The following is a 13,713-nucleotide window of genomic DNA, read 5'->3' as shown; positions in this document are numbered from 1 at the left end:
TGTATCATCCATTACTTGTACCATAAAAGTCATGGGAATAGGTTAGCATAAATTTCATTCATGGTTTAAGAAGGACTTGGCATGGGTATGATTCAATTTTTGTAGTGGTTGATAGGTTTTCAAAGATGCTAATTTATTTCCTTGCAAGAAGACTAGTGATGATGTTCATGTTGAAGGACTAATGTTTTAGAGAAGAGGTGAGACTACATGGTCTTCCAAAGAGTATAGTTTGAAATAGAGATACCAAGTTTGTTGGGTATTTTTGGTGTACATTATGGAAGAAGTCAAAGAGAGATTTGAAGTTCAAATTGCCACATCATCCACAAACTAATGGATAGATAGAGGTTGTGAATAGGATTTTGGGAAACTTGCTGAGATGGTTGGTTGAAGGTAAGGAATAAGGATAGGATCATATTTTACCACACACAAGATTTTCATATAATAATGATGTCAATGATACTACTAGTAAATCACCATTCTATGTTGTATATTGGAGGAGTCCTAGAAATACTTCTGAATTGAGGAAGTTGCATAAAGGAGAGATAAGTAGTGTTGAAGTGAATGATATTATAAAACATATGAAGAACATCAATGAGGAGGTGAGGAAGTATATTACAAGGATGAATACACAATAAAAGGCTAAGGAAGATGAGAAAAGAAGGTATAAGGAATTTCAAGTTGGGGATAAATTCATGGTTCATGTTAGGAAGGGTTATTTTCTAGTGGTAATATATAACAAGTGAAAAATGAAGACGTTTTGACCATGCCAGATACTGGAAATGTATAATTCCATAAATGCCTATGAAATAGAGCTGCATGTTAAACTAAATATCTTGCTAGTACATTTTAGAGCTCACAAAATATCATGAATGAGGTGATGAAGATGAATCCATAGAAGTCTAGTGGAGTACCCCATAAACTACTTTAGCTACAAAGGAGATTGAGGAAATACTTGATAGTCATTTTGGTAGAAGTACAAGGAATACAATTTATGAAGACTATTTTGTCAAATGGAAAGAGAGGCAAGTAGAAGATTCATCATGTCTTCCAAGGGAGGATGTTGGTCATTTTGGTTTTCCTCTAAACAATTGAGATGTGATAGTGTCACTTCTCAAATTACCCCAAGTGTCTAATGCAAGAACATCATGGGTGTAAGAGAAAACTTGGATCACCCAAAAATATTTCCTTTCTGTCTCTTGAATAAGGGTTTTCTTAGTGCAGAATTTTTGTTTGTGGAATCTTTCTACTTAGTATGTTGGTCATATGAGCTTGAACTATCCTAATTTCAAACATGGAGGTTCATCTTCAATATATTAGCTCTTAGTTGAGATTCACTTCCATATCATGACTATTCATAAGGTTATTACAGATTTTTGGAATCAAATTTTGGTACAAAAACTTTAGGCTCAATTTTGAAGACCTTAGAGGCTCTGAATGGGCACCAAAACTCGATCAAATGGATCTAGCACAAGTTAGGCCTTGTAGATCTTAAGCTAAGGATCCTAGATTGAGGTCATAATAGCTAATCAACTCAATAGTTCACAAATTTTTGTCTTCTTAAGTTGGTCTACTTGCAAATCCCAAAATAAAGTTCACTATTTCTTTGATCCAACTCTATATGTAATATTAGGGTTGGTCAGCCTCAAGGGTTAGGGTTTGATGTCTTGAACCTTCTCGGGTAGTGTAAAATTTCCATTAAAGAATGGTGTTAGGATTAAAGGGATAGAAATAATAATTACATCCAAATATAGACAATATCAAAAAGTAATAAAGCACACAAAAGAGAATACTAGACACAAAGATTTAACAACCCAATCCCTAAGCTACATCTACCAACATTGATTCCAATAGTATCATTATCCAATGATTTGAACCTAATTGTAATCCACAATCCCTTACAACTCAATATTGTCGCAAGAAGCTAAAATCTCATCATACAAAATAAAATCCCTAACCCTAAGAAACTTTATACATATCTTTTTGCCACTTACAAATTAGATCAAGAATATTATAACTAATAGAAAATTAGTTCCCAATGCCTTTTACACTAATAAACTCATTTAAGCTTTCGAAGTTGTTGCCCCCAAAAATCCTCATGGGGGCATTTCCCCTTGACCCCATCTTATAGCTTGCTAGGGAGTGTGCCTAGGGGTTTGCCCAAGTAACCTACTAGGGGTGTTTCCCCTTGACCTCATCTTAGGAGTGATTTCCCCAAATCCCCATAGTTGGGGAGAAATTGTGTCAAATGAAGTAGGGAAAAATCAACCTTTAAGTCTGATTAGGCTCCACATAATAACAGAAGGCCCATAGATTATCTAGGAATGCTCAGGATGATAGTTCATAGCTCTGTCTTGCAAATTATTGCAAGGAATGAACCTATGTTGGTTTTCATTGTATTAAAAAAAATTAATAATTCGACATTTGTGGAAATAATAAGACCATATTTTGTTCTCACATATTTTTGGTGTTTCTCTGTTTCTATTGAATGTGTTTGTGGTATTAAGGGGAGTATCTTTCTCACATACCATGCTTGGTTTTCTATATTTATTGTATGTTATTTTAATATACATATTAATTTTTTATTACATCTAATTATTGAGACTCATTATCATTATTGTTACTATGATCTATCTAAGTTGAGTTAATAGGGATATTAGAATGTACAAATATTCTTGCATATGTTTTTTTTCTTATATTGGGTTTTTTATATATGCAATAAGATTGATTCAATGATGACTTTAACATATACCACTTTATGAGGAGCATATTTTCTTACCCCATGTGTCACATTCATTTGAGGTATCTTCTATATTTACTCCATGCCATATAGAATCATTAGTGTCTCACGTAATTGTCATGTGATAGAAATATTTTTTGATTGTATGTTATAAATATTTCTATAGGCATTTAAATTGAAATAATTGCATTGGAATCTTGTATTTGTGGAACATATTTTTTTAAGTTTACATTTTTTTTTCACTTATTATTCTTTTCTCATTAAATTTTATATATTAATTATTAGTTTGAGTTTGATTCATCTAGATTGTGGCTTAGTAATTCTTTTTGGTATCCTCAATAATGATTAATAGTTTAATATAAAAAATTGGTCCTAATTAATCTCGATGTACACTTAATCTTAAGGCTTATATGTCATTGACAATTTATTCATCCATCTAGTTCTAATTTTTAAATATTATCAATGTGTTGATTTCATAAGTTGTTGAAATGATCTGAATTTTATAGTTTAAAATCTATTTTTTTGGAATAGTCATTTAACATTGTTTAGTCATTATTGAGAAATATAAAGATTAAAATAATTAAATTGTTTAACTTATGTTGTTGTATTAAAGAACAAATCTTAATATACTTTGACCCTCTTAGCACACATCTAACACCTCGTATGAAATCTTTTCTATTCCCTACATCATCACAAGAGCATTGATATATGTATGTTATTGTGATATATATTGTATGATAAATTGCAATTTTTAGTACTGTTGTGACATATTTTGAATTTCTTCCACAGGTTATTAGATGAACTCTAATTCACCAATTACAATTGAGAGCATTTGTTTATCTACCATAGTTTCCTTTGTTTTGTTTATTTACTTTTTACTATAACTTTGTAACTTCCATTGTATTCATACATTTCTAATTCAAAATGTGCATAATTGAATAAAGTTTCTTCAGCTATTAAGTTGTTGTGTTAAATGAAGGTGTAATCTTAATTTGTACTTGTCAATGATGAAGGGGCACTTTTTAAGGTATGAGCACACGTAGTTTTGGAATATTTAGATGTTATTCTAGAGGAGCTACCTACTGGACTTCCCCCAAAACAAGATATCCAACATCATATTAATCTTATTCTAGGAGAAAGTCTCTCAAATCAAGCAGCATATAGAATGAGTCTAACACAGCATGCAGAACTGGATAAACAGGTGATTGAGCTAATACAAAAGGGCTTAGTACAAGAAAGCATGAGCCCTTGTGATGTCCCAGCATTATTAACTCCAAGGAAAGATGGAATGTGGAGTATGTGCATAGATAGTTAAGCCATCAATAGAATAACCATTAGGTATCATTTTCCTATCCCACATTTGGATGACATGTTGGATGTTCTTGTTGGAGCGAAGTATTTCTCTAAGATTGATCTACGAAGTGGGTACCATCAGATCCACATCCAAGAGGGGGATGAGTGGAAAACAACTTTCAAAATTAGGGATGGTTTGTATGAATGGAAGTTTATGCCTTTTAGTTTATCCAATGCACCTAGTACTTTTATGAGACTCATGAACACTGTGTTGCATCCCTACATTGGTAAGTTTGTAGTAGTTTATTTTGATGATATACTAATTTTTAGTAAGGGAAGGGAAGAACATCTACAACACTTGAGGATAATATTAGAGGTATTGAGGAGAGAAAAGCTCTATGCTAATTTAAAGAAGTGTAGGTTCATGCAAGAAAGCTTGGTTTTTCTAGGATTTGTCATTTCTATAGATGATGTCAAGATGGATCCAAAGAAAGTTTGAGCCATTCTTGAATGGCCTAGTCCATGTGGTATCACTGAGGTGAGAATTTTCCATGGCTTGGTTACTTTCTATAGAAACTTCATTCATAATTTCAGAAGCATTGTAGCACCTGTGACAGATTGCACTAAGGGTAAAGAGTTCTCATGGGCCAAAGAGGTTGAAGAGAGTTTCCAATACCTAAAGAAGAAGGTCATTGAAGCTCCAATACTAGCACTACTAGATTTTGACAAAGTGTTTGAAGTGGAATGTGATGCCTCACATGTGGGCATTGGTGTTGTACTTAGCCAAGAAGGTAAACCCATTGCCTTTTTTAGTGAAAAATTGAATGATGTGTGGAAGAAATATTCTACATATGATATAGAATTCTATGCAGTTTTGAAAGCTTTGAGGCACTGGAAGCATTATCTAGTACCCAAATAATTTGTGTTGTTTACAGACCATATTGCTCTAAAATACCTAAACACACAAAAGAAATTGAACACTAGACATGCAAAGTGGGTCTCTTTCCTACAAGGGTACACCTTTTTTCTAAAGCATAAATCAAGGAAACAAAATCAAGTTGCAAATGCCTTAAGCAGGTGAGTTGTTCTTCTGAATATCATGGAAATAGAGGTGGTTGGATTTGATGCAATCAAAGACTTGTATGAGTTTGATAGTGACTTTTGGGAAGTTTTTGATCAATTGAAGAATGCAGTACCTAGACCTGCAGACACTATTCAAGGTGATTATCTAATGTAAGATGGTTACTTATTCAAGGGGAAGTAGCTATGTGTCCCCCTATAGGCTCAATGTGAGAAAATATTATTTGGGAATTTCATAGTAGTGGTATTGTTGGTCATTTCAAGAACGATAAAACAATAGCTTTGGTGGCAAATAAGTACTACTGGCCAAAGATGAAGCTGGATATCACCAGGTTTGTGGAGAGGTGTCAAGTTTGTCAAGTAGCCAAAGGGCACTCCTAGAACACTAGATTATACATGTCATTACCAATACCAGCTAGACCGTGGACAGATTTGAGCATGGATTTTGTATTGGGATTGCCACATACACAATGAGGTAATGACTCTATTTTTGTAGTTGTGACAAATTCTCAAAAATGGTTCATTTCATTGCTTGTAAGAAAACTAGTGATGCTACTAGGGTGGCTGAGTGGTGCAGGGCACCTAAGGCTCTTAGGCATGAATTCAAGGTGTTTAGTACGTTAGAGTTGTTAGGAATGAAGTTTGGTCCATATTTGTAATGAAGACTCAATTGTAAGGTACAATGGCACATTGGTGTGGTTATAAGCCAAGTGACCATTTGTAACCAAGGAGTCATTATTTATGAATTCTTGAGTATTTTACTATTTTTAGGATGTTTTAGGTGGATTTGAGTCATTAGGACACGTTTGAATTGAAGGTGTGTAAAAAAAAATGCAAAGGTGCAAAAAGTTGCAATATGCAAAAAGTTGCTAAAGAGCAATTTTTGCAAATTTGTTGTCAAACTTAAAAAAGGAAGTTGTATGGTCTTCCAACCATCCAAATGGAAGTTATAACTGTTTGAAGGCACTTATTTAAGGTCTCCACACGTGGGGAAGGCCATGGTACGGACAGGTGGACAGCATTTGGTGAATAAAACTCAAAAATTCTGCAATTTTTCTATTTTTTCAATTCCGTACGGCCTGTACGGAATTTTAGTGGTACAAATCTTATATTTTTGGAAAGAGGACTAAGTCAGAATTCTAATTCAATTGGTTTGTAGTTTTTATCTATTCTGGGTTAAAAGTTATACCTATTTTAGTAGAGGTAGGTCTGAAATTGCTGCACATTGAGGGTTTCAACAAGATGGCCTCCTAACTTGCAAACCCACCGTAGGATTTCAATGCTGCTTTGTGGAATGAAATTTAGGAGAGGTGACTTAAAGATGGAAGAGTTTCAGGGCTGTAGGAGTTGGGCACCTATTTTTACCAGCAAGCCCTAGGCTGAACATAGTCTTATGTCTAGTCTAGTTTTGAAGGAAAATGAAGGATCACGCTCCCAAGTTGATTGATTTGACCCAAGTGAAGGGTGTAGAAGGACAAATAAAAGGTTTAGAAGAGATCCAAGGGGTTGAACCAAGTCTTTGAACCCATTTATTTATGCTTTCCTTGTAACCCAGCCTAAACTGGCCATTCAGGACTGTGACACAAAGCGGGCATAACTTGATGCTGGAGTAGAGTTGGTAATTGATCTTTTGGAATCTCATAGGAGTTGTTGAAGGGAGTTTGGTGATGTGAAAATATTGTATGGTTCTTTGTATTTTTTGGGAGTTTGACCATTGAAACTAGGAATTGTTCTAATAAAAGTGCTGGTAACAATTTGTAATTTTCAGTGTTGGGTGCTGAGAAACTTCAAAGTGGGGGTTTTTCTTGTTTTTTGAGTTAGTAAGAACAATTTCTATCATAGGAATAGAGTTCTAACCCAATCTAAGAAATATTTTTTATTTTAAGCCTATTGGTGTTAGGGAATCCGTAATAGGTGTGATTGTCCCAAGTTGTTTGTGAACCCTAGGTTTGAGGGTTGGGCTTGTGAAGTGGAGTCCACTTTGAGGTAGAGTCTACCAATGTTAGAAGCCATTGGGTCAGTAATTAACCTTGGAAGGAGGCCTAGTTGTTGTTTGGAGGTTGGAAGCAAGTTAAGGTGCTGATCGGAGTTGGAAGAAGAGTTGGTACTTTTGTTGCATACTCTACATCACTGAGTTATTCTTTTATGAGATAGTCAGGTTGCATGGGGTTCCAAAAACAATTACCTTTGACTAAGATACCAAGTTCTTGAGTCATTTTTGGTGGACGTTATGGAAGAAAATGGGAACAAAATTACAGTTCAGTAGTGCTTGCCATCCACAAATAGATGGACAAACAAAAGTTGTCAATTGTAGTTTGGGTAATCTATTGTGATGTATTGTTGGAGAGAGGCCCAAACAATGGGATTTGGCATTGCCTCAAAAAGAATTTTCTTATAACAACTCAGTGAACAAGTCAATTGGTAAGTCGCCATTTCAAGTTGCTTATGGACATAACCCTTAAGGTATTCTCAATTTGGTGTAGCTTCCTTTGGGTGATAGAGTCAATGATGATGGGGAAGCCTTTGCAAAGCAACTCCACTAGTTGCAAGAAAATGTAAGACAAAAGTTGTAGGACAGCAATGAGTGGTACAAAGCTTCTACAGATGCTACTCGAAGGTATCAAGTGTTTAATGCAGGGGATCTAGTGATGGTTTACCTCAAAAAGGAGAGGTTTCTTACTGGGACTTATCATGAATTGAAATATAAGAAAATTGGTCCCTACAAGATTTTGAAGAAGATTAATGATAATGCATATGAGGTAGCACTCCCAAGTGGTCTTGATATATCTCTTGTGTTTAATATTTTTGATTTGTATACTTTTCATGGTGATGATAGCTCTATTGAAAAAGAGGATGAGGTAGACTAGACACACACCATACCCATCAAAAAGAGAGAAAAGGTTGCATAGATTCTAGACAAGAAGACTATTCAGACTCGTCAGGGTGACTACAATAGATATCGTGTGTAGTGGGAAGGATTGGCACTAACAGAAAGCACTTGGATTACAGAATGGGAGTTGTAGAAGCTGGATGAGCCTAAAAGGAAGTAGTTTGAGGATTGAAACTCATAGGAGCTTTGTTCTTTTCAAGCAAGGGAGAATGATGTAGGGGCATCCGAGGGTCAAGGTTGTTGACTCAAATGTGGGTTTTGGTCAAGATTTACTTTTGGGGGTCATAACTTTTGACTCGAATGTGGGTTTTGGCTGAAATTTTGTAGGTCGTTGCACTAAAAGGAGTTATTTGAATTGTCGATGTAGCTTAGCTTGATAGGTGGTTGTTTCAACATTTTTTTGAGAGCCTAAAAACTCATCTTGACCTCTAAAGTTGGCATTTAGTGTTTTTCCAATTTTTTTAGAATTTTGTTTTTGTAATAAATCTGAAATCCTATCTTTTATTTCATTGATTAGTTGGCAATTTGTCTTGCCTTAGTTGGGAGCTTTTCCTGGGAAAAATTAATATTCATAGGATGAGTTTTAAAAATTACCAAAAGTGGAATTTTTTGTTTTTCCTAAAAATCTACCAAATATGGTAATTTTTGGATTTGTAATAAGTAGGTGTTTATTTTCATTATAGATGTAGTGTAGAGTTGCAGAATTTTAATGAAGAGTTATGGTATTCTAAAACATTTGTTTTGTGTGAAATTTTGAATTATTCGTTAACAACATTGGGGTTACATCAGTCAGTAGGCTAAGTACTATTGTGACATCTTTTGAATTTCTTTCTTTAACAAATTATTAAATTGAACTCTAATTCACCAATTATAATTCATTTCATTTGTTTCTTATATATAAATGTTAAGTTTTTGAAAATTAAATGAAAATATTTTAACTTTTACATTGTTCTATATTAGTTTCCTATGTTTTCATTGGTTGTCTGGATCGGTCTCTTATATGTTGATTTATGAATCAGATATATTTTTAATTACTATATTATTTTATAGGACTTGTTTTTAATGCCTAATTTCATACATTTTTTTTGCCTAATACTATGTAGGTAGTATGACTTCATTATATTTTTACTTTTTGCACGTAATAGAATCTAATATATTTATTCTTATTTAAAAAAAATTATTAAACATTAAAAATATAATAAAAAATAATATTAATAAAAATTTAAATAAAAATAAGTTTATTGAAATATTAATTATTTTAATTAATTTTGTAATAACTACTATTATTATTATTATGATTAATTTAATAAATAAAAGTTTAAACATTAAACATTTATAAAATTTAAACTAAATTAAAAAAATGGATCAAATATTTTATTGTTTAAAACTAATATATAGTTTGTAAGTTTTTTCTATCATATTTTTCTTTATTTTGTTTAGTCATTTTTTACTATAACTTTATAACTTTCACCTATATTCATACATTTCTAACTCAAAATGTGCATAATTGAATAAAGTTTCTTATTAGTTTGACCTCTAATATATTATTGTTTAGCTATTAAGTTCTTGGTGTTTTTTACGACCAAAACAAAATTTATTATCCAATAAGTTTTCTACAACACAACATTATACACTAAGAATTGTGTTTTTCTTTTGGCACTTGTTTTAATATGAGGAAAATTTTTTAAAGTTACAACAAATCAATTCTAACAAAATATATGAAAGAAAAACAAAATACAAGAATAAACATCAAAATAGAAAGCACACTTTGAAAGCTCCTTATCGACCAACTTATCTTCCTTATTTGATTTTGATTTTGCTTCCTTATTTAATTTTGATTTTACTCAATTTAAGAACTCATTGCTGAGGAGACAAAAGTAAGAAAAGATTAATGAAGAATAAACTATAACTATAACACTTTTAAATAAAATAATTTTGTGAGAATGATATCTTTAAGTGTTTTCCTCTGTATATAAATATACTAATTAATTGAAGTAGGGAGTTATTTGCTTCGTTACAAAATCTACTAGTCCTCCACCACAATATGAAAAGTATATCAATTATATACCAATTTTAAGCATTTTATGTTTAATGTCTACGCTTGTGGCCCTATAAGTCACAGATCATTTCAACTTTATTTAACAATTTTATTACAGTCTTCTCAAACCTATAACCAAGATCTGCATAGCAGTAGGAAAAAGGTGACCTAGGCATTGACAAAACGGCAATCTTTTCTGATTTCTCCATTTTTTCCAGTGAGAGGATTGTTCTCAGAGAGGACTGTAAGTGCTCTTGAGAACTGAGAAAAGAAATACTGATTGTCTTGGGCCATCTTTCTCACATAAACAGATGTTCTTGGGTCCAAAAGAAGCTCCTGATCTACCACCAAAAGGCCCTTATTCTTCATCAGATTTTTATAATAGTTGTTATCAAACTTCATTGGCGTTCCACGATCATTTCGTGCGTAGTCCACTGCTTCTGGGTCTGGATTTGGTGTTGGGCAGCGGCCTTTCAAATACACTGCATATTCTGCATTCAGAGTTGGGTCCACTTTTGGGTACAATCTCTCTACCAGATTCACACAGTGTGTTCTTCCAACCGTGTGTGCTCCTATTTTACAATACCAGTTTGATCAGTTAGTTAAAACCATGAGTCAAAAGATATATCAATTTATATGAATACACATGGAGAAGAATATGGATAATACCTAAGAGTGCTACTGCTCCTTCTGCATCGATTCCTATGGAGGCAAATCTTGATAAAACAGTTGAGACACTATCGTTATGCGATGGAATGTATTTGTCCACAAATGCTGCACTGCTCTTCTTGCCGTCTCTTCTCCCTGTTCTCAATTCTACACGAGGCCCTCCTAACTGCAATACAAGACATCAATTCAGCAATTCACGAGGCCCTGACATAAAGACTAGACAATTGAATTTATACTAAATTATGATTAAAAACAAACACATTGGTCTGGCTCTCATCTTCATGAATGGAAGTAATGGGATAGGGAAACGATCAGATCTAGTAGCTGTTTAGGCTAACTTCATGCACCTATAGTTCATAATCTGTATGTCAAAATTCCCTAATTTTTTTGGTGAACCCCCATAGGTGGATGAAGAGTTTAAAGCTAATCTTTTGGCTTTCCCACATTTATGGACCTCTCAGTAGAACTAGTACTCGTAGAGCATGAGGTGGTCTAAAAGTGTAAGCTCACCAAAAAAACAAAACTTTTTGCACAAATGAACCAACTAACAACCAAAAAGCTTTAAAATGTTTAATTATTAGTATATATGTGATCAGCTAGTAATACATGTGCTACCATTTTTTAAAACTTCTTATATGAAATAATTGAACCTTTTGATATAGTGGTCATTCAATAATTCAAACATAAGCGGCAATGGCTCTTTTCCCTTAACTTAGAACATAACATATACAACCTAAACCAAAAGAATGCTTTACAACTAATCTATTTTTAAAACCCACAATAAAATCTTCACTCACCATAACAGCTCCATCTCTGGCAGAAAGAGCAACAATGTCAGCACACGAGACAACACCAGGGCACTCCTTCTCAAGTGCATTCTTGATTGTATTGACATACTTGAAATTCCTCATTCCAAAGTTTCTATTAGATGCCTTCTCAGTTATCACGCTCCCACTGTTATCCAGCAGCAGCGAGGCATCACAAGACTGTATTTGGAGCAACATAAAATTAAACTTCAATTCATAACAAATTATCAGGACGGATTAAACATCGCACGTTAAGGTTTGATTCTTAAGCTAAAAGTGTTAAACAATCAAAATTGACTTATTTTCTTAAACTTAATTTTCTGTTTTCTGTTAGTGTGTGACGTTTTAAGAATGGCCCAAATTACCTAAACGAAAACATGACCTACAGTGAAAGAGATTGATATCCTAAAAAAATACCTCGACCATGCAATCATGGAAAATAGCTCTGAGCCAGGAAACGGCAGTATTGCCATGTTCTTGATACAAATTATACACTTGCTCCTTCACAATCTCCTCTGCTCTTGGGCATGATGCTGCATAGTAGTTTCTCTCCAATCCGCTGGTCTGAGCCCATGAAATCTGTGCCCACAATGCAATCACAATCACTGCGAGTGACCCAAAACAGATATTGTGCTTTCTCTCCATTATCTTACTCAACTTGGATTTTTCATTCCCTGTGGACTTCTATATTTAACCAGTAAAAAAATCATATTTAATCATGTTGACAGGTAATGGATTGGAGCCAATTGCGTCATTCCAAATCTGCGAGACATTGTGGAATGGCTTGGTTTGAGTTCTTAATTGCTTGTCAAGTCATTTCACTGGTTTCGAATTGGGCAACTGGGATTGAAAATCATTTGTTGACAGCTTTTGTTCCAATTTATGTAATGTATTGACTTTCAAGGTAACTGCACATGCTGTTTATCTTTTATGATAACGAGTATTGACCATATAAAGGTTTGAAAGATACGATTGCTCATGAGACGAGCACTTAAAATACAAAGACTCTCGAAGGTCAAATCCATCAATGGATTAAAAGAATTGTAAGTTTTTGTTTATTAATGTCGTGGTGCTGGATATGATCTCAGAACTGTCATGGATGCCTACGACTGACTTTTCTCAACACAGTATACTGTCCATCTACTTTGCACACTCTTCTAGGATTCAATTTCAAAAACACCATTTAAGTTCAAAGAAATTGGCCAGGGGTTTTAAAACGAACGGTTTGAGGGAGAGTCTTAGTTTGGCACGGTTGTGTGGTTGGTATGGTACTTCTCTTGGGATTTAATCTGTTAAACATATCTAATTATCTCAATAGGTTTTTTCGTTCTATTAGGGTTTTCTTGCTTCATGCGAACTTTCAATCTTTTTTGCGTACGGCCTTTCGCTTGCACTCCCCTTCTGTCGGCACTTGTCATACCGCATTTACTATGGGAGCTTTAGGTTAGGTTATAATGGCTCCGGTCAGCGGTGAACCAATTGTTTCTAGTGTTCACGCTGCTGCTTCAAACTACCATGGCGCCACCACCGAACAAACGCCTGCGCATGTTTGTCCCAAAGGTTTTCCACGAGGTAATCCTGATATTGTCCTTCCTTTACAAGAATTTGATGCTGCATGTGACTGGTTAGAACAACATACCTTGATAGGGTATTTTGTTGGTAGGACTCCCCCTGAAGCTATGCTCAGAGAATGGGTCAACAAAAGCTGGACCCCTCATGGCATCCGCCTTGACGCTGTGCAAAACCTTACCAAAGGTTTTTTTTTAATTTCGCTTTGCTAACCCATCGCAAGCTGACGCGGTTTTTACCAACGGCCCTTGGTCTGTGCCTTCCTCTCTACTTGTTTTTCAAAAATGGTCCCAAGACTTCTCTGTCTCGGACGATAAAAAGCTTAGGGTTCCTGTTTGGGTCGAATTCCCAGGTCTACCCTTGCCTTGCTGGCCTTTTATTGAGTCTATTGCTCAAACCCTTGGCAAAGTTATTACCAAGGAGCCAGAGAAATTTTTTAATGCTCGCCCTCAGTAGCGTGTTTGCATTGAAATTGATCTTTCTAAAGATCTCAAGGATTCTGTGGAAATCCAGATTGGCGCTCAAACCTTCGCACAGAAGGTGCTTTACTTGAACCTACCTAACACCTATTATAGGTGTCAGTCTGCAAAACACAAGATCAAGGATTTCCCTTTGGCCATGCCTAGGGTCA

At 34.5% G+C, this 13,713-nt stretch overlaps 1 protein-coding gene across 1 annotated transcript; it reads right to left on the bottom strand.

Annotated features, from left to right (window-relative positions):
• Window positions 1-10,114: 10,114 nt before the first annotated feature.
• On the bottom strand, window positions 10,115-12,158 carry LOC149536861 (peroxidase 21-like). The gene is made up of 4 exons (XM_089805318.1): window positions 11,931-12,158; window positions 11,505-11,693; window positions 10,708-10,873; window positions 10,115-10,610 (listed from the first exon to the last, which is right to left on the bottom strand). The coding sequence occupies exons 1-4, from the start codon at window positions 12,156-12,158 to the stop codon at window positions 10,207-10,209; spliced, it is 987 nt and encodes a 328-aa protein (XP_089661444.1). The 3' UTR covers window positions 10,115-10,206.
• Between the last annotated feature and the right edge of the window lie 1,555 nt (window positions 12,159-13,713).

Source organism: Cupressus sempervirens, chromosome 10 (genome assembly GCF_028749045.1).
Source record: "Cupressus sempervirens isolate cs-2001-9-10 chromosome 10, ASM2874904v1, whole genome shotgun sequence".
Taxonomy (NCBI): Eukaryota; Viridiplantae; Streptophyta; class Pinopsida; order Cupressales; family Cupressaceae; genus Cupressus; species Cupressus sempervirens.
The sequence above is the reverse complement of the archived record's forward strand: the minus strand, read 5'-3'. Positions and strand labels throughout refer to the sequence as shown.